The sequence below is a fragment of the Kwoniella europaea genome, chromosome 1, assembly GCF_036810445.1.
Source record: "Kwoniella europaea PYCC6329 chromosome 1, complete sequence".
Taxonomy (NCBI): domain Eukaryota; kingdom Fungi; phylum Basidiomycota; class Tremellomycetes; order Tremellales; family Cryptococcaceae; genus Kwoniella; species Kwoniella europaea.
Genome location: NC_089487.1, coordinates 1,465,671 through 1,485,720, shown reverse-complemented (window position 1 = coordinate 1,485,720; position 20,050 = coordinate 1,465,671). Strand labels below are relative to the sequence as shown.

The following is a 20,050-nucleotide window of genomic DNA, read 5'->3' as shown; positions in this document are numbered from 1 at the left end:
GTTTATAAATAAACTATTTCCATCAAGTTGTATTGTGCATTACCCAATCTCATTATTGTCATAATCATCACCATTACCATCATGCATATGTTGTATATTATTACGTCTGGGGTATAATCATAGTGCATACATATATCAACTAATTTTACTATATAGAGGTTTCAAACCCATTCGCGATACCAGAGCGAATCATATTGAAAAGACCCAAACACAATCATCCTTTTCTTCCAGCTCAACTATTGTGAATAGATTACCAACCAACCTACAGCTATACATCCCAAGAGCGTAACCGAAAGAGTGAAAGTGGAGGAATTAGAACTGTTTTGAGGAGCATCAGGAATGACCACTTTTCCTCCTTCTTGACCATTGCTGTCGGAACCATCAGGGATCGAAGGTGATGTGGAATCTGCTGTGGAAGGTATCGATGAAGTTGTAGTGGGTTTATCTGATTTGGTACTGTTGGATGAGGAAGAAGTGGAACTTGGATAGAGGATTTGATCGATTATCTAAATCAATGAAAACATCAGTAAGTAATTCGTCACATGAAAAAAAGAAATGAATTTTACTCACATGCATTACTCCATTATTCAACGTAATATCACTTCTTACTATCTTAGCCTCCACATCACCGTATATCACTGAACTAGATCCATCTTGATTATACTGTATAGTCAACTGCTCTCCTGATTCGACGGGTAACTCGAAAGTGGAAGGTTGAATCCACATAGGTGAGAAGAGCGAATAGGACGTTGTGAACTAATCACAATCTCAATTAGTATAGGAGCACATCTGGTACGCGCAGCTCTTGTAAGGGTATGAATGTTATTACGCTCACATGGTTACCGACCATCTCCGGTGCTTTACTTTCATCTACCATTATATCCTTCACCTCGTCATCCCAGACCGAATCGAGCGGTACGAATATGGTAAATCCTCCTTCTGAGAGTTGCTCGACGGCTGACGATTTACCAACTACTTGTAGAGCTGAGGACACATTGGTAAGACCTGGTGCTTGAAGAGCGGTAGACAAGGATGGAGGGAATGATAGGACCTGAAGTGTATATTTAGCGAAAAGCTGTCATATCTAATAAAGAGATAGAAGGATGATGTAGAAGAGCGGGTCTTGTCGTGTAGTTACTCACCTGATCAATAGGCAATATAATCAAATTATCCAATAATCCACCTGAACCACTCAGATCTAAAGGTCCCGAAGTAGAAGTAGCGTTACCCCACCATCCATTTATTATCACCGAGTCATCATTCCCTCGTTCAAGTACCATCGCCTGATACGCATTGGATTGTATATCAGTCGAGTTGAGCTCGTTGGCTAGTAAGAGGGATGTGGCAGCTACTGCGTGTCCAGATTGTGGTATCTGATCGTACGTCCATTCACCTGAACATATCATTAAAATCATTATCATCATCCCTTTCTCTCTCAGTGACTCTTAGAGATGGATAAATCTACCTACCTTGAAGTAGGTGTAATTCACCCAATTCCGTCCCCCAATCTTCAGTCAACCCTTCAAACGGACTTACGATCCCACTTTCCTGAAAAGCGTCATTGGGCGGAACTAGCACCGTCAACTTCTGACCCGAAGTTATACAGATCATGTAAGAATTCATATCCCATATCTGTTTCTGACCAATGTACAATCAATTGTTCGAATGTCGTCAATCCATTAGTGAAGAGGACATCCATTATCGATGTTAGATATTCGGTCAGAGATCCATCGGGACATATTATATCGGTATCTAGCTGTGCGAGGGAAGTTGGAAATAGTATCGATAGGATTGTGAGGTAGGGTATGATTGATAATTGCATTTTGAAAGATAAGATAGAGAATGTTGGATCAAGAGGATAGTAGTTGATTGTTTTTGATTTACAGGTTTTATTGAGTTTAAGTTGATTGTAAAAGAATGTATCACTTGCTCTCCTCTTCCGGCCATATGGTATCTTGGTTCGCTTGATCTCTTTCTCTGATTTACACTATTTTATAGGATGTTTATGGTATATTGATCAGTCTTCACTCCAACTTCAAACAACAGACAACGACAGCGATGATATCTCTCTCAACCACTGGGGTATACCCTTTCCAACGACGTTCCCTGTCTAACACACATTCAATCGAGTGATGAGAGCTGCACAAAGGATGATATCCTTTCTACCTCTATCTGGATCAGGACAGAGGATCAAAGGATGACTCGCTGAAACGTAATAAACCGATGTTGGTGAAACGTCCTTTGGGGTGAGATGGGATGGTCTCTTGGCAATTACCAGAATCGTATTCGAAAGCCTACAATCGGTATGCAAATCAAGATACTTGACGAGAGCAAGAGACCGGGAGGATAATGACTTCACGGTAGGGTATGAGTAAAGGATACATTACCATGAAATACAACGTAATGAGTTACCTTCCACTCCGCATCTACAACTTGGCATCTCTCTTCTTCCCACCTGCAAAAGGACATCCACCACCAGAAGGCTGAGCGGTTTGATCTAATGGTTTGCCTTCTCTAGCAGATTTCTTGACCAGTTGAGCGAATCCAGTATCGTCCCTTTCTACTCCGAGTTCTGTATCGCTCTTCATCAGCTACCTGATCCTTAGGATTAAATGCGATAGCTCACCTATGAGTTTGGCAAACGCCATTGAGAAATCTTTGAAGAAGAGATCCTGATCTGCTGCATACTTCTCTACCCATGGCTTGAACTTGGGATCCTGTACCAATGCCATCTATGAGAAATGTCAGCTATCCATTATCAATGCTTGACAACATAAACGAGCAGCTCACATCGGTTGGAAGCATCATCAACTTCGTACCTGCGACGATAGCTTCGTACCTGTTGGGGTGTACCGTCAGCGACTTATCGTTGCAAGCTGGTCAAACCGATGCAGATTCTCACTGGAATGGTCCATCCCACTGCCTAGGCTTCCAGATATCTCGCAACAATAATTTATAGTATTGGTTGGAGAATCGAATGGGATTTACTACCCATTGTCTATATTCCCTAATCAGCCAACTACACCACTTCTGCTCACAGTCAACTTACCCTTCGAAACCACTTCGATCTTCATGGCATCGACCTGAAAGCATTCATAAGCTGACGTACAGGCAATATCAGACACATAGAGCTTACCTAGAGCATGTGCACCTGAGAGAGCTACTATCTCCCGATCCGAGAATCCCATCCTTCCAAATACTTCTCTTATATGATCCGCGCCAAGAGCACCATCAGGTAGTCTGATGAATCATATCTATAAGCTAAGATCGTAACGGTCGAGCAATAAGGATTCTGCTCACCTATCACTTATATCTCCCCTATGTTCAGCTGCAGCTTCAGCAGTTGAGTAATCCGTCCTTCCTGGTTCCCAAGGTATCTTAGGTCCTCCCATAGCTTCAATAGCTGTGATTCCGGCGAGGGCTAAGGCAAAGGCGAGACTAATGTCAGCCGAAGACTTCGGGGCGGAAATGAGAAACCCATTCTACTCCAAGAGTATCTCATGACTTACTCCACAGATCCGCATGTGATAACCATGGATTAGCAGCTTGGATGGGCAGACAGAACGATATGGCGTGATGTAAGCCTGCATTGGCTGGGTCTACCGACTATAGAAGAGCGATATGTCAGATTCTTGACTGCCCATTTTCAGCAAGTCACGTAGCTTACCTCTGGAGGAAATCGCATTCCGGCTCTAGATATATATCATCAGCTATCATGCGCGATCGAACAATGGAACGCGTATTGAGCTCACCCGTTGGATCCTCCAGTATGCTGGATCCATGGAAGTGTATCAGCTGTTGGGCCCGCCCTCTTGGGGTATTGGATAGCTGCTTACCTCGACCAAGCTGAAATTACCTGACGCATGCCATGCCAACCTATATTTGCCATCAGCCTGAATCCTGAGGTCAGTGAAGTAGGAATCGGATACTCACCGCACTAATACTGGTCCAGCTGATCCATCGTCATATCCTGGCTGCTTCATGATCTTTCTGACCTGCTCTCGGATACCTACAGACAAGAGTATTGACACCATCAGCAGCAATCGGTGATCGACGAACAGGTGAACTCACCATCGTAATCTCCTTCTTTGACAGCTGCCATTGTGACTTCCGATCCGATATTCTATGTTCTATGATAGTGTGTGAGCTTGAGATATATGCTGATGATGCCAATAGACTGGATGTGAAGGAGAGCGAAAGAGAAAGTGAAGAAGAGCTGGATTGTTGATCTTCTGATTCAACCAATTCCATTCAGTCTATTTCGATATTTATCTTTCGATTACGGCTATACCTGAGAAATATAACCGGTCTAACTGACATCAAAGGAGAGCGACAAAGCAGTCAGCATCAAAGAGCTAACTTAGATGCTTTGCATATCAATCAAACGGATATGCACTCTGGCGTCACAGTCATGAAGAGCGGAAGCTGAAGAGCATCAATACGAGCAGTAGAGAGAAGGAGAGCGATATGGCCATCCATTGTTCTTTGAGGTACAAGCAGACCACGCTCTTCTTTCCCGCCGATCGAGGTAGTCGCTCTCTCACCGACGGAGAGCGACATACTTGCAATCCATGATTTGCTCACCGCACACTTGCTCCAAGATGACACCAAGAGCCCACGCTCTCCTATCCACATATGCGTGTTTTCATAACGGAGAGCGAGCAACGGAGAGCAGGTCATGAAGAGCGACATCATGAACACCGGTTACATAACCGAGCTGACGATGAATATTTACCAGATGGATTTATTGTACTTTATCCCAAACATTACTGGGTGCACTGGCTGTTGATGTGGGATGTGATGACCATCCTAAAACGTCATGCAAAGCGAGATTCATCTGTTGCTTATGCTTAGCAATATCTTCAATAGCATTGAGTACACTACTCACGTAGAGCATATACATCGCCTGTCACAGTGAGTGAAAACCCGATTCTTAGCCAAGCAAAGCCGATCAGAATAGTAATAGCATTGTTCGATTCAGGTCTTCCCACTTTCAATTCGTAGATTAGATCAGAAGAGTGAGAAACGATGTCAGGTCTACCCAAGCGTATTTTGAAGGTTCGTCAATGTCAAATACCGCCTGGGGCACGAGGACTTATACTGACTGAGGTGCTCTTTTTAAAACCATCTTGAAATGTCCACTTCCCACTTCTAAATCTCCACATCACACCGACCGTTCGATCGTATAGGAGACAGAACGTCTTATGGCAGATTCACCACCTGGTATATCAGCAGCGCCCAAGGACGATAATTTGAGACATTTCGATGTGACTGTTGCTGGACCGGAATCATCGCCATATGAAGGTGAGTAAACTAAATTCAGCTGTCCTGTGCATATCTTCAGTTCGGCTTGCTAATCAACGATTTCGTTTCCTTTCCTCTCAACTCTCTAATTATCCCCCTTTATCATCATATAGGAGGTATATTCAAACTCGAGCTGTTCTTACCTGAAGAATATCCTATGAACCCACCAAAAGTGAGATTCTTGACCAAGATCTAGTGAGTCTATCTGTACAAGAGGGATTAGCCAAGGCTGGAAGCAATTCAGCTGATGATGAGCTATGATAATGAAACAGTCACCCAAATATCGGTATGTCCATCTTCAATCACCATCCCATCCTTGAGCACTAACGAGCCATGCTGATATCCTTATATCATAATAGACAAACTCGGTAGAATCTGTCTCGATATTCTGAAAGATAAATGGTCTCCAGCATTGCAAATCCGAACTGTCCTGTGAGTGGTTTATCCTATAATCATTTGATCAGATCATAATCTTACCTTTCACCGTCCATCCTTCACACTCATCATATGTCCTGAAGCTTACGCATCGTACGTTTCGTAGCCTCTCCATTCAAGCTCTTCTGGGAGCTCCCAACCCCGATGATCCCCTCGCCAACGACGTAGCGCAGAACTGGAAAGAGAATCAAAGTGCAGCCATCGCCCAAGCTAAAGAATGGACCAGGCAATATGCTAATTAATCTACCTATTGTATTCACCTATCGACTCTCGCTTGCGGTCGATCATACCAGGTGAAAGAGCAGAGAAGGAGGGAAGGGACGATCAGTCAGAAGTATCTTAGAGATAGATTCGTGTTATCGGATTACTCAAGTCTGGATTATTATTTTCGGCTAGCTACGTGTTTTTTTGTGTATATACCCTTTGGTCATAACTTCGGTTACATTGTTTTTCCTTGTGATGTGATATAGTGATAACATTACGAATGATATCCATTCTATGCTCTGACTCATGTCGTGTTGTCACGGTGCAATAAAGCAATATGGGAGATTGTATCCGAAAGTTGAGAGTCTTGTGAAAGAGAATTAACGATACAGTGCAACACATTGTAATTGGTCATCTATAAATGATATAAGTGATTATGTGTGAATTTGGTGTGACATGATAAATGATAGCAATGGATATCTTGATCACTATCGGAAGTGCATTGCTTCTTTTGAATTCAGATCAAAAGTCCTATCATGATCAAAAACAAAACATCAGCATTCTTCTCCTCAGCTTGAGACCCCAAATATGAGTTAAACTCACCGTCACTCTCCCTGCATAACTCCAATCCTGATCCCCCGCCTTGAACGGATCACTCTTCGGACCGCCCCTCTCGCCCGTCTTGGGATTGACATCACCCTCGAAATCGGGCCTTGGTCCTCTCCTAACGTCCTTGTGCAGCTCCTCCGATGCCTTGATCCCCTTTTGGGGATTATCTACTATATCAGGTGATGCACCGATCGTCTCGTTAGCTTTGATGAGCGCTTCGAACTCTGCTTGGTCGGACGGTGGGAGTGGAGGAGGACCAGGTCGAGTGAAGGAAGGTGCTTTTTTGGATAGCAGGGGAGAGAAGGTGGATAGTGATCGAATAGGTAAGGGGCGAGACATGGATGGAAAAGCGGATCGAAGGAGAGATGTCATTGTTGATGTGGGGAGGATGTTGTGAGAGGTAAGATAGAGCTTGAGACGAAGATGATAGAAATAGAGATTTGAGCTGGATCGATGGTTATAGATACACGTTAGTATCAGTAGATGGGTAGATCCAGATCAATTGCTTGATAGCTATGCTTGGCCACCCAAGTCAGTCATCGAAGCGAGAGCGGAGATTCCCGGACAACAAGAGGTGGAGGTAGTCCACCTCATTCCTCGTCTGAAAAAGTGTATGAACAGCAAAACATCAACCTCTTTTCATCTTTTGTGTGCAGTCTTCAAAGTAGAGTATCGTCTCGGGATGTGGTGGTTGGGATCACCATAGTACTGGACCTCATGATACTTTTGTTTTGGAAGATGTTTTGTCAACATCCTTTCGACGAGGATGGTATAAAAGAGACATCAAGATGTATAGTGAAATGGATCTACATACGTACAGTACAGCAATACGTCAACGATTAGGTCCTCTCGTCAGCTCCAAGGATGGTGATTTTCGTACTGTGCAGTCCGTTGTTGTGGACCTACGAATTTCGAGACGACTCAGCTTATATTAGTCTTGTGAGTGTCGAAAAAATCTCTAATTACGTCCAAACTATTCCTCATATCAGTGATACCAACCATCATGTTTACAACAGATACATCGACCATCGACCAAGCGACTCGGGCTGATTTATTAGAAATCATCCACAGATATACCACTAGTACGTTTTGTCTCGTCTACTACTCAGTGTTGTTCTTTTTCTGACAACCGAAGCCCTCATGATAGGTAACGGGAGCAGGAGTCTGATCGGAGCTTACGATCAGTCAAGCGTCAAAAGTCAATTTGAGGAGTCCAAACGTACTGGAGATGCTGCAAGCTATGCTGATGCCGGAAGGAGATGCTGTGACGTCCTTCAGGAAGTTTCCAAAGTCTTGAGCAAGGGTAGAAACTCGTTGAATTCAGCTGCTTAATAGCCGCGACAGTACAACACGGCACAGTAGATGGCTTGGAGCTTAACAGCCTCCTTCTGTGTTGGAGTGATGCATAGGTCCCCGCTACATATAGATAAATTTGTGTTCATATACAAATACTTCATTGAATTTGCTACTCGCTTGTGCAACCTGATAGTATTCATGTTTGACCCGAATAACAAGCATAGCGATGTGTACCTGTAGTCGAGGGGTGTGCCACTCACTCCCTTTAGAAGAAGTGATTCGAGAGGATGATATATGATCAAAGGAGATACAGTGAAAGGGAGGGTGTGCCTTCCTGGCTGAAAGAATCTACGTTTACTTCTGTGTTCCTTCTCTTCTTGCTCTCTCAAAGGACCACCGCGACACAATGCAATGCCGCATGATTCCCAAAAGATATAAAAAAGGGTCCAAGCTTTGAAAGACTACCATCATGGTTTTAACTTGTTGACATACTAGACAAACAGACCGAGCATGCCGCCCAGATCCTCGGACACCGCCAATCAATCTGGCATTGCACAGCAAAATACCGGTATGACCTCTCCTAGCGTGCACCGAACATCTATGCCCTCTATTGATGAGGTCCTCGATCAATGGGATAGACAATCAAATGTAGAGGTCAACCAGGCCCTCACTCTCTTTGCCCCCAAAGCTGTACTTGCTTCAGGTGTTCTGGTCAACCGATCTGAAGTCTTGACTAACCCAGAGGATAACATTGCTAGTGAGTATTTTTACTTCACCGCCTGTATCACGGTATTATTTGGAGTTCGTATATGCTCATTATCTTACAATAGTCTACGAGGAACTCAAACACGATTGTCCACCCAGTGGACTGAGAGATCCAACATCCGTGATCGAAATTGTCTGGCCAGAGAATGAAAAAGGTTATGAAATACAGATGGATCTGGCAAGGTTGAAAAAACGATTCCATCTACATATGAGAGCATACCAGGAGGACGATCCGTTGATGAGAGCGATCGGATCAACCGTCATCCATGATCCGGAAGAACCCGTTCTGTACACAAAGAAAGAGAGAAGTGAAGATGTCAAGACATTAAGACATCGGAGAAATACAGGTAGGGATCTGATGAGAGATAACATTGATGAGAAAAGCTCAAAATATTTGAGAACCTGTTATCGGGATCTCGTTAGTAGCTTATGTCAAAAATACAGATTGGGGTTTTCCTTTGAAAATCACGGTGACGACGACCGTGATGATGCCCCAGAAGGTAGCCTGATGTACTATGAAGAATATCCAGATGGCGAAATTGAAAGTACAAGAGATCAATACGATCATCTGTTCAATGTCCCGAAATATCGTGAGATGGCCAAAAAGTTTACTTACTGCCTGACACAGTCTGCGTCGGACTCATCGGATGGATCTGCATCTCGTTTGATCACTGCTCAAGCAGAAGAAAATCAAAGTCGAGACTTGGTCCGAACAGGAGGTGATAAAGGTAAACAAGTTGCTCGGAAAACCGAAGTCCTCGCTTATCCCGAAGAGTTCAATACCCTTTGGAACGAAAGACTGAAAGAGATGGACGACAACACCCATCCGTTATCCAGAGGAACCATCATTGATAAAATGGAAGATGTTCCTGAAGGGTTTCACTCCGCTGATCCCCTGATTGATAAGATTGTAAATTACAAGGGTGATGAAATCACCGAAGATGAAAGAGTCGAAGATATCGAATCCATCACTGAAGCTTCGAAGACTTACACTGATACAATCTTATCGGATGATAGGTCAAGTAGACGAGCTGCGCATCATCAGAATATGCTGAGAAAGAGATTATCGACGAAGTATGGTGTGTTCACTCATGAAGAGGATACGTGGCTGGTCAAAGTGGAAGAATCGGATGATGAACTCGATCAAGTGGCAGAGATCATCTCGGAGCTTTAGATAAGGTGAACGTCGTATCTGTCTAGTCTACAAATATACTTCTGATTTGATGCATTGAAACTCGATGGGGCTACCGATATTGGCTCGCTTAGAGAGATACGATCATCTCTTAGACTCTACAAAGGAAGGTAGAATGCAAGGTGCTTCTCTTAACATAGATAGAAGGATCGTCGACCTCCTTCGATGTCTCGTCTTGCCTTCTAATTCGGTTCAAACGGCCTTCTTTGAGGCTATGCATGGTTCTTAGACCCCATAAAGGATGAGACAGCTCCAGATCGACCTTAATGTGCAGCTAAACGCATACAAGATGATAAAGTTTCTTTGCCGCTTACTACCCTGATCGCCATCCATTTACCCATCAATAATAAGCCCAGTCACACTGCGCTTGTGAGCACAGTCGATGGGAGCTCTGACACCCAATTCCGGGGTGATGTGAGGTCATCCACAGGTTCTCGTCCATTTCCAACCATTCATGAGCTCTTGGCAGAATCAGAACAAGGACCGGATGACAGCATCGCTCTGGTTCCAATCACAAGGGCTGAACCATGCTGTTTGTCTTTGAATGTAAAGAGATCTCAATTGTTATCTCGACTGGAAGAAGATGCTTGTTGTGAGTGAGACACTTCCCTATTATGATTGATCGTACCTTAATTTGCATTCCCCATCAATCATCAGTGCGTCAACAGATCTTGGATAAATGCCCCAAAAATGGAATCTCCGATATCAGTTCAGTCATTACAATCGTTTGGCCCACTGGCCCTGATGCTGAAACTGACGGTGATCAAATCACTGAAATGGATGTCAACGATTTACAACAAAGAGTATTGGGGTACATGGATTATTTCTACTTGAATGAACCGCTTAGTATAGCCATTGGATTTTCCACCCAAAGCAAGAACCCGGTTGGGTGGAGGGAGAGAGACATAAAGATTTTCGCTCTTTGCAGACTTTCAGAGACGAACTGACCGATATCATGATTGAAGGTCCTATGCAGCCCAATGTGAATCACGTTCGAAATTTGTATTTCGACAAAACCAAACAATTGAGTACAAAGTATGGATTGAACATGATTTCTTCGGAGTTCTCTTCAAATGAGACAATCAGATTTAGTGATCACCAAATCAAAGATAGATGGGATGAGATGATCAGAGCGCCTAAATGCTACGAAACAATGAGAAAAGGGATACGAGAAGGTTTGTCCAGAGACAACCAGGGAATAAGCGAGGAAACCTGGAGAGGTTATACTGAACGATGGGATTGGGCGGCAATCGGGCATACCAAGAAGGAATTGACTGAACGACTCTCTCGTGAGACTGATCCTCTATAAGGAGCGAATCCTCTGATCAAAGCTATTGCGACGTCTGATCGATCAGACGTACTAGATGATCTGTTCAAGTACCAAAATAGCCTCAAGAGTCTGTCGGATGATCCTGAAATGAAAGTCACACATGATGATCTGCTCGATGAACTGAGAACCAAGTACAAAGTCCCCTTGGATGGAGGATCCGATGCTAAGTCAAGTAGGTTTCGACGATTCATGGCCAGGATGATGATCCGATCGCATCAACAAGAGAGAAGCGATGTTTGATGTCTATCACTGGCTATATTGTTGTTGATGAGGTACCGTCAGATTTGTTGATAGTCGCGTATATACTGGCGTATATACTGGCGATGATGTGATTACAAGTACGCATCGACCTACTCAGAGGATGCTGAACTCGCTAAGTGATATCAAGTATTGTGCTTGCTTCTCGTTCTCAAGTCTGCGCACTTTTCACTCGTATCACCTTGGTTCTGATATCATAGTCACCGCTTTCCTAATTTCGTAGGAGCATTACACTAGCGAAGCAAAGTATGTACCCCGACGAACCCTACAGGTCTTCGAAGAAGGCTTTGCCTGGTCTTCCAGTCCAGGGAAGGCTATCTTAGTGGACGGAGCGGTGCTCACACTTTGGACGGTCCCCACCTCTTCAATATATACTGAAGCCGGTCCCCCTCACGTCAGCTCATCATGTCCCCTCAAATATCACCAATAGTTCGAAATTAACATGTCAAGCAAGACCACCATCTTACCCAATGAATCATCGTCAGGTGCGAGTTTTTCTCGTGCCACCAGGCAGGGAATCGATCGATTCTTCAGCATCGAGAGACTCTTGGAAGAACACGACAGGGGTTCAAACCCTGCACAAGCACTTGTTCCCTATACAGATACAACTCGGACAGGTGGTAAGTGAACATTCCATTGCTCTATCGGCGTCTAGCTTTATTGGTCTCTTACAATATATTTACTGAGGACCTATTTTCTTCCTTAGATCAAGCTATCTATCAATCTCTTATTGAGGATGCTCCACCCACCTCCCTAACGAACATTCGAGCCGTTACCAACATCGTCTGTCCCGAAACTACCCTGATCTCCGAAGACAATCTGAAACTGACAGTCCATCGATACTTGTCTCAATTCACCTCTGACGATCCTTTGACTCTATCCATCGGTCAATCTCCCAATGGAGTATCGGAAGATGAACGAATCATCGATAACAACGAACTCAAACACGTTAGATCGGTCGTACAGGAGATCATGGGTGAAGCGTCCATGTCGTCTAATACTTCCGAGATTCGCAGATGGGTAAGAAGTGGATATAGAAGTATCATCGAAGATCTAGCTGGGAAGTATGGACTGGATATCAGAAGAGGAATATCAGATTCGTTAAGAATGGAATACATCGTCAAATCACCTCAAGATGGAAATCAGACTTTGGTAAGAGATGAGATTGAGAAGAACTACATATCCTCTTTCGACCCAGAGATCTTCAAAAAACGATTTGAAAGTACCGTTACGGAGGTGTACAAGAGTGGCAGTCGTATCATTGAAGAGACGGGTGGTAAAGGCAAAGCGAAAGAAGGTACGACTATTGGGTCGTGGGATGAGGAAACGATAAAAGATCAAGTTGAGAAAGATTGGAATGCTGTGATTACCAAATGGAAGAAAGCGTGTAAAACACATACAGAGGAGAGTATCCGAGAAAGAATTGAATCTAAACCCTATGAATTCCCTTTGATCACTGCCATTAAGTCTTCAACAAGATTCAGTATCCAAGATAAGATGGAAAGATCCTGCAGTCATTTGGTTAAGAGTCGTGAAGGAGGCGATTACCAATCGACCAAGAATGAACATGAGGAGTTCATGGATAGTCTTAGGGATACATTCCAGGATGAATTAGAGAAGATCGAGAGGGATTCGAATGTCACGGGTGGTGATGACGGATCAAAGATGACCGTTGGGAAAAGGGTCAAGAAGATCTTTGGCAGTAAAGTAAAGGGAAATAGTAAGGAAGTGGGTCAGACACGGTAAACGATGACCATTACAGGGGTTACTGTCCTCGGATAAAGGATGATACGTTATATTGTACCTGATGTAGCCACCTGAATTGTAGTGATACTGATTTTATGAAATGAATGGATCGATGAATTGGTTCTTCCCTTCTTTCGTCCATCCTCCTGCCACCCTTCCCTTCTATCTCCAGCCTCGGCCTAAACTCAGCTCAGAACAAGACAAACATAGGACACGTTCCCCGAACCCATGCATTATCCGATCTTTGTCCACGGAAACCTACAGTACAATCATCTCACGTCAGCTTGTGGCACATCCTTCTTCGACCCACGGACGATTGGGCATCGCCTCAATACTATGTAGATAGAAAAGTCTGCCGATTTGAAAGGGAACGAAGATCAGTCTTCCATTTAGTTGGCGATCGGGAAGGGGTACTGATCCACCTACTTCCGGAAAAGGCCCCTAAAAGTTCCTTCAAGATCACAAGGAGCTAAGAGTGGCGCTTGGACGGTCGTGTACGGAGAGGCACGAGATTGTGAGTTTGTCTTCTATCCGATGGGAGCTTCACTAACATCGTCATGCAGTCTCTTGCTTCAAGTCCACGAATTTTCCGTGGAATATGAACAGCCCTCAGGCGATGTCCAGTTGTCTTCATCGGATCAAGAAAGGTGGGAGGGGTATCAGCACCCCGTTCTGCTATGTCGGTTGTTGGCCATCCTGGTTTGGTTGGCATCGTGAGGATGTGAGTGGCTCCTCAATCATTGAGAAACCATCCTGATGGATATATCAGCTCGATCTGTTTTCTCTCAACTACTGCCATGCGGGAGCGGCGAAGATCTGGTGGGCCGTCCCCCAAGAGCAAAATGAAGCATTTGAGAAGGTTGTGAGAGGTGAGTTCAAGTCTGGTGTAGAAGAGCGAAGCTGATATCACCTATCAGACAACGAGTCCTCCGACGTCGTGATATGTCCAGAGCACATGCGACATAAAACCACTATCATAAGCCCAGAAGAACTCGCCAAGAAGGGTATCAGGTTGAATACCGCTATTCAAACCGAGGGAGAGTGGATTGTGACGTACCCGACAAGGTATCACGCGGGATACAACACGGGGGGAAATGTGAATGAAGCGGTGAACTATGCTCCGGATTATTGGGTAGAATACGGTAAAAAGGCTAAACAATGCAAATGTTTCGGAAAGACGAATTTCTAGTAAGTGTATAACGATTTGCAGGTGATAGTGGAAGCTGACTGATGATGAGCTTCTGTAGCGCGGGGGATGTCAAGCTACTTTTGAAGGATTAATTGTACGCTTTGTAAAGTATAAACCCATTATATTCATTAAGTCATGTATTTATGTCAGAATCGTTACTACAACCAAGTCCATTTACGTCTAACGCCCATCTTCCTCCAATTCGCCCAAGAAAGTCAACCATCCTTTCTTGGTTACCATCCCCTGAAACACCCCTCTCGAATTGGTGACTATTATCTGCCTTACACCTAATTTCGCGAATAGCTGTTGGACAACTTCGAGCGGAGAGTGAATCTGTACTGTTATTGGTGCCTATTCAACATGCAGACACTTGAATTAGCTTATCACCTTCATGATTTTTGGATGTTGTTCATACTCACCCTGTCGACATATCTACTCAGATCATAAGGCGACCAAGCTCCATCGACGTAAGAGTCCGCGAAAGAGAAGATAGACATGGCTGATGATCTACTTCGGTGGACTGATGCGTCGTCTGGCATTAGGTTGAGGGTCGCATCGGGTTCATCTGAGAGTTCAGCTATACCATGAACAACCACAAGAGTCAACGAGTCGTGATTGAGATCTTGTATTCATAGGTGATGAGTGAACTCACACAAAGCATGTTCCAATTCATTCATACCTAAGAACCCAACCACTCTAAGACAACTTCTCTCTCTACCCGATGATAATCCACCTTCCAACCCTAAACCCGGATTCCCTCCATTGGCCGTCACTTCCTTGACTAATACGGGAAAACCAGTATCTGCCATACCCAATCTGACTAACTCCAGCAATTTACCAGTGAGTGATCGGACGGTATGTTGTTTATCCGCTCGAAGTATCGGGACAGATCGATCAGCAATTGAAGAGGCTCGACGGGATCCCCAGAGGTATTCGTGTTTCTGGTCGAGGTAGGGTAGTTGATTTAGACTGGAGAGACAGACTAATTAGTAAGGTAATAATATGCAAGAAGATGATGACGGCAGACTCACTCAATGACCAGATCGTATATACCTTTCTTCTCTAGCCCATCCGCCACGGTCTTAGCGATCAACACTCCCAACATGACCGGGACGACGTAATTGAGGGTAGAGGTGAGTTCGAACATGATTACAGCGAGGGAAACGGTGGTACGTGTGACACCGGCAAGAGTAGCAGCGGCGCCGATCTATAACCACAGTCAGCATCTGGATCATCTGGATCATCAAGTCATGATGGTGGGTGACGTACCATAGCGTATAATCCAGGAACTATACAATCCGTTTCTCTGCACACGTCGAATATACCCAAAGAGGGATAAGCAAATTCGATATATTCCATAACCAATCCTACGATCCGTCCGAAACATGCTCCGACGACGAGTGATGGGATGAATATACCGGCTATGACCATCCATCAGCTTGGCATATGATTATACACTATATCCCCAGCTGACTTACCAGGTACTTTGATACCGAAGGTGATGATTGTCAAACAGCCTTTGATGAGTAGAGCAGTTCCTATACTCCAGATGACCGACGCGATTTCATGCGGATGATTGACGCAGAGACTGTTAGATGAAGAGGGTTTGCATTCTTCGAATAGCTATGGTAGAAGTCAGTTGACAAAGTCTAAAGACAGCTTCGCATCAACTCACACTAGCTACCAGCTCTGTTCCGCCCATCCGGGTGTACGGGTTGAGGAACGATATAATCGTGGTGAGAAGGGTGACCTGTTGGATTCGTGAGCTTGACCTAGATGCACGACATAGGAGAAGCTTACCAATGCGACTTCGAAGATAGGATGGTTCTTCAACCAGGTTCCCCCTCTGACTTCTTTACTCCAAATGATATTGAGTCGAGCGAATACAGCGCCGTACAGTCCCTGGATAGACAGTATGATCAGCTAGATCTCACATAATGAAAAGAGGATTTGACTATACTTACTCCGAACACACCCAAAATCACAAAGATGATGTATTCCCAATAATGGTATTCCTTGGTATATGTTACCTCGAACTGCCAGACTAATCAGGCCCGTCACAAGTGGCGACAAACCCGAGGATTACTCACCAGAACCAAAGTACCATTGCCGAATGGGTTGAGTGTTTTCAACGTGATCGCAGCGACAGCAGCACACCAGAAACTATTTCATCGGATTAGTCACAGCCTTCCTTGCGGTGTGCTCGAACAACTTACCTTCTCCACATGACTTTTGGTGGGAAGTAGTACGACACCTCTTCCAAAGAAAACAGCACCCCTCCAACCGGCGCACCAAAAGCAACTGATACACCCGCAGCACAAGCGGCCGATAATATCTCTCTTCTTTTAGCTACATCACCAATACCAAGCAGTCATCAGGGGCAATTAACCAAATTATCTTGATGAGCTGATATCGACTTACCCTCATTACATTCGAACTTTAGGAATAACCTCGAAACGATATTCCCCACACACGATGAGATATGTACCAATGGACCTTCTTTACCCAAGCTCAATCCACTCGCTACGCTCAGTGCCAGTCCAACCGACTTGGTGATCAATGTCCATCCACCTAGATACCCATGGATCACAAATCCACTTAAGATCGTTTTGATTTCTGGTATACCTGATCCAGCAGCATAATACATTATCTTCCTAGGTGGTTCGGTATTTGGGAAAGCTTCGATCAGGGGAGTAATAGGTTCATTGGCGATTCCTTCTAACAGTGGTTGTCTTTCATTCGCGTTGGTGGATGATTGAGCCCTTGATAAGGTTTTGGGTTTTGACTGTTCCGCGGGTTGGTCAGAAGGCGGTGTGAGGAATGTAGAGTCTTTGGACGTGGTATGTTGAGCTGAAGAAGTGAGATAGACAGTCAAGAGCGATGCGAGGGTGGCGAGTGAGATCTACCAACACAACTTCATAAGCTTTGATTTACGTGATCCATTTAAGACCCACTCACCGCTACGATTGTATAAGCAACAAACTCTGGTCCACCCCATATCCAAGCACCTTCCGGACCGCCTTTCTCATCCGGAGCGAAGAACTCCCCCCATTCAATCCAGTCTCCACAACTCTCCGTATCGCCCAAATCACCAGGACTAGACGGATGTCTAGGGGCACAACAAAACCTCTTCGCTGTACCCCATGACGATCCGCAGAAACCCTCTTTCAAATCAAACAGGGCCATTTCAGTTCGGATGATGAAGAATGCAATCACAGCTGAAAGGATACCGATGATGGTGACTACTAGCCATCCTTGGAATCTATCCCAGGAATTGGCGAGTTTACCTCGTAAAGATCGTTGAGCTGCGTGGCGTAGCCGACGGACTCGTGAGGACTCTTTGATCTGCAGAGTGGGGTCAGCTCGGTTATGTCGCTCGGAAGAAGTGAGCTCACCGCATCGTGTATCCAGTCGATGGTAACATACGAGCTATATCATCGTCAGTATGTAGTATGATGGTTATGTAGCGCTACTCACCTATACCACACTCTCATCCCGTTCGCTCTCTCACCTTCATCATCCTCCAACATCTCATCTTCCGGTCTCCCTCTCGACGTCTCATCATCGTATTTATCCGGTCTACCAAAACCCATGCCAATCGTACTAGCAGTCTTCCTGATCCTTCGCATGACCGATCCTGTGGGACTCTGTAAATGTAACGACGCAGGTTGTTTAGGAAACAAAGGTGAGTTGATCTGTGAATTCACAGATAAATGTCTTCTGTGTGAGTGTGAATTTGAGGAAGATGAAGAAGAGTTGTATGGTTGTGCGGAAAGTGAATTGGAATGATGGGGAATAGCAGTATGTGGATGAGCTACGTCTTTATCCCTAAATCTAGAGGTCGTAGCTGTACCTGGTTGCGAAGCAGAAGTCCCATAGTAAGCTTCATGTGTGGGTAAATTGAGTAATCCCTGGGGTGGCGTCAATCGAGAAGGAGGTGGAACACGAGAAGTTGATATCCTCCTTGGTGAAGATAATGTTGCATCGTTGTTGCCGTTGTTGTTAAGATTTGACATGGAAGGTGTTAAACCTAATCCTGGATTATTGTTGTTATTCGTAGATCCATATCCATTTATAGGAGTTGAAAATGTCCTAAGGGATCCGACGCCTTGTCCCTGCTGAGCACTAGATCTCCGGCGATGTTCCATATTTGTCCCACCTCTGGATATACGAGGACTGGAATTGGCAGAATCCAGATTAACCAATGACATCCTAGGTGTTGGACCTAGACTTTCGCTTTCTTCTTCGGGTAAAGAGGTGACGCTGTTTGACATTGACAATGTACTGACTTTGGGTGAAGATGAAGATGACGAGGAAGTGTTGGTATTGGATAGGAAAGTAGATGGATTAGGAAAATAAGTGATAGGCGAAGGTGGTTGAGAATACCCTTCTATCGTATCTATAGATTGTCTTCTTGAATGTGAATGTGACTGTACACGATTATGTGTATGTGTATGTCTCAGAGAAGATACTGAAGGAGGTCTAGCGGGTCGAATGGTCCCATTTGAATGGGTCGTAGATGCCGATGACGAGATCCTTTGTTCGCTGAACGACATACTGACAAGTCTAAAAGTCTAGAGCGGTCGTATTGGAAATGAGTTTTGAATGGGAATAGGATCTGAATGGAGAAAGTTTCTCAAGGGTGAGGGTGAAGTTTGCGTTGATTGTGTGTATTCCTGTTTGAACTGGGTCGAGTGTTTGTTTGTTAAGATGGTTACCCTAGGCTATCATGTTAATGCTAAGCTTATGCTCATGACTAAGATGAGCTGAGGTGAAGATTCCAAATCAAACTATATTAAGATGATGATTTATATTCGATGCCAAAATATCACTTTTCGATATTGTATGAGCGCGTGACAAGCGAGAGTGTTATGATGACGTCGGGATGTGTTTTTGCACTGATCCGTCAGGTGAGAGTAAGGAGACGGGATGTATGATGGGAAGGAGCGTATATAGTCTTGTGTATTGGTCCAGCTTAGCACACTATCGCTGATGTCGATGTGAATAAGTCCCTCTCCCTCTCACACGTCGGACTGATGGGTCCGATTTAAGCTTTGCAGCATCATGGTCTAGACTCAACTCTGATTCCAGCAATATAATGCTCGATGATCCCGAGTTGGGCATATCGGCGCAATCCGAAACAATCATCATCGCGATACAGCGACCAGGCATACAAAGATGCATGACAAGATTCTGAACAGGTCAGAGGTTTTACGGATCTATAGCGTATGTGTAGGTTGAAGTACATGCACCAGGATGGGATCATTGTGAAGTGCTTCGAGAGCGGTTTTTATCTGAAGCAGTCTGAGTTTGGTCAGTATAGAGCATTTCATAATCATCGCGATCATGGTGAATGACCTACTCGTTAGTCGTTCGTTCTCTTCTCATAATTCCACATATCATTACGAAGCCTTGACCTTCCTTGTCCACTTCTGTTGCACACCTCTTGCTCCATCCTTTGACTGTAGATCTTCCAATCCATTGCCATATCTACTTTGTATACTACGGTAATGTCTGTACATCACATAACACGTCACTCCTACTAAAACGATCGAACCGAGAGTAATGAGGTTGAGTTGAGTATCGGTCAGAGAATGCTGGAGTCTACCCATATTTGATAATGGGAAGGATTGATCGATGGATCAGAAACGATACAGTACTGATGACTAAGTAAAACAAAGTTGATGTTGATGTTGATGTGGATGTAAGAGCTAGGGCTAGT

At 44.4% G+C, this 20,050-nt stretch overlaps 8 protein-coding genes across 8 annotated transcripts; 4 read left to right on the top strand and 4 right to left on the bottom strand.

The window, feature by feature from the left end:
- Window positions 1–236: 236 nt before the first annotated feature.
- V865_000556 (uncharacterized protein) lies at window positions 237–1,822 on the bottom strand (the record flags this gene model as incomplete). Its single annotated transcript, XM_066224386.1, has 6 exons — window positions 237–506; window positions 571–756; window positions 836–1,051; window positions 1,143–1,393; window positions 1,470–1,587; window positions 1,652–1,822. The coding sequence occupies 6 exons, from the start codon at window positions 1,820–1,822 to the stop codon at window positions 237–239; spliced, it is 1,212 nt and encodes a 403-aa protein (XP_066080483.1).
- Window positions 1,823–2,426: 604 nt separating this feature from the next.
- Window positions 2,427–4,102, bottom strand: V865_000555 (uncharacterized protein; the record flags this gene model as incomplete). The annotated part of the gene is made up of 13 exons (XM_066224385.1): window positions 2,427–2,572; window positions 2,627–2,732; window positions 2,791–2,839; window positions 2,903–2,998; window positions 3,050–3,083; window positions 3,137–3,240; window positions 3,301–3,421; window positions 3,510–3,606; window positions 3,668–3,692; window positions 3,753–3,772; window positions 3,837–3,876; window positions 3,934–4,009; window positions 4,072–4,102. 13 exons carry the CDS (start codon window positions 4,100–4,102, stop codon window positions 2,427–2,429), a joined length of 945 nt encoding a protein of 314 aa, XP_066080482.1.
- Window positions 4,103–5,028: 926 nt separating this feature from the next.
- V865_000554 (ubiquitin-conjugating enzyme E2 N) lies at window positions 5,029–5,981 on the top strand (the record flags this gene model as incomplete). The annotated part of the gene is made up of 6 exons (XM_066224384.1): window positions 5,029–5,058; window positions 5,190–5,304; window positions 5,418–5,499; window positions 5,577–5,590; window positions 5,664–5,736; window positions 5,846–5,981. The coding sequence occupies 6 exons, from the start codon at window positions 5,029–5,031 to the stop codon at window positions 5,979–5,981; spliced, it is 450 nt and encodes a 149-aa protein (XP_066080481.1).
- A 484-nt stretch (window positions 5,982–6,465) lies between these two features.
- Window positions 6,466–6,924, bottom strand: V865_000553 (uncharacterized protein; the record flags this gene model as incomplete). The annotated part of the gene is made up of 2 exons (XM_066224383.1): window positions 6,466–6,474; window positions 6,547–6,924. The coding sequence occupies 2 exons, from the start codon at window positions 6,922–6,924 to the stop codon at window positions 6,466–6,468; spliced, it is 387 nt and encodes a 128-aa protein (XP_066080480.1).
- A 1,434-nt stretch (window positions 6,925–8,358) lies between these two features.
- On the top strand, window positions 8,359–9,787 carry V865_000552 (uncharacterized protein; the record flags this gene model as incomplete). The annotated part of the gene is made up of 2 exons (XM_066224382.1): window positions 8,359–8,605; window positions 8,679–9,787. The coding sequence occupies 2 exons, from the start codon at window positions 8,359–8,361 to the stop codon at window positions 9,785–9,787; spliced, it is 1,356 nt and encodes a 451-aa protein (XP_066080479.1).
- Window positions 9,788–11,835: 2,048 nt separating this feature from the next.
- V865_000551 (uncharacterized protein) lies at window positions 11,836–13,139 on the top strand (the record flags this gene model as incomplete). The annotated part of the gene is made up of 2 exons (XM_066224381.1): window positions 11,836–12,013; window positions 12,100–13,139. 2 exons carry the CDS (start codon window positions 11,836–11,838, stop codon window positions 13,137–13,139), a joined length of 1,218 nt encoding a protein of 405 aa, XP_066080478.1.
- A 616-nt stretch (window positions 13,140–13,755) lies between these two features.
- On the top strand, window positions 13,756–14,328 carry V865_000550 (uncharacterized protein; the record flags this gene model as incomplete). Its single annotated transcript, XM_066224380.1, has 3 exons — window positions 13,756–13,860; window positions 13,909–14,008; window positions 14,057–14,328. 3 exons carry the CDS (start codon window positions 13,756–13,758, stop codon window positions 14,326–14,328), a joined length of 477 nt encoding a protein of 158 aa, XP_066080477.1.
- Window positions 14,329–14,508: 180 nt separating this feature from the next.
- On the bottom strand, window positions 14,509–18,884 carry V865_000549 (uncharacterized protein; the record flags this gene model as incomplete). Its single annotated transcript, XM_066224379.1, has 15 exons — window positions 14,509–14,679; window positions 14,748–14,905; window positions 14,981–15,297; window positions 15,360–15,535; window positions 15,598–15,749; window positions 15,807–15,951; window positions 16,004–16,078; window positions 16,129–16,230; window positions 16,293–16,364; window positions 16,419–16,491; window positions 16,545–16,677; window positions 16,750–17,230; window positions 17,287–17,673; window positions 17,724–17,757; window positions 17,806–18,884. The coding sequence occupies 15 exons, from the start codon at window positions 18,882–18,884 to the stop codon at window positions 14,509–14,511; spliced, it is 3,555 nt and encodes a 1,184-aa protein (XP_066080476.1).
- Between the last annotated feature and the right edge of the window lie 1,166 nt (window positions 18,885–20,050).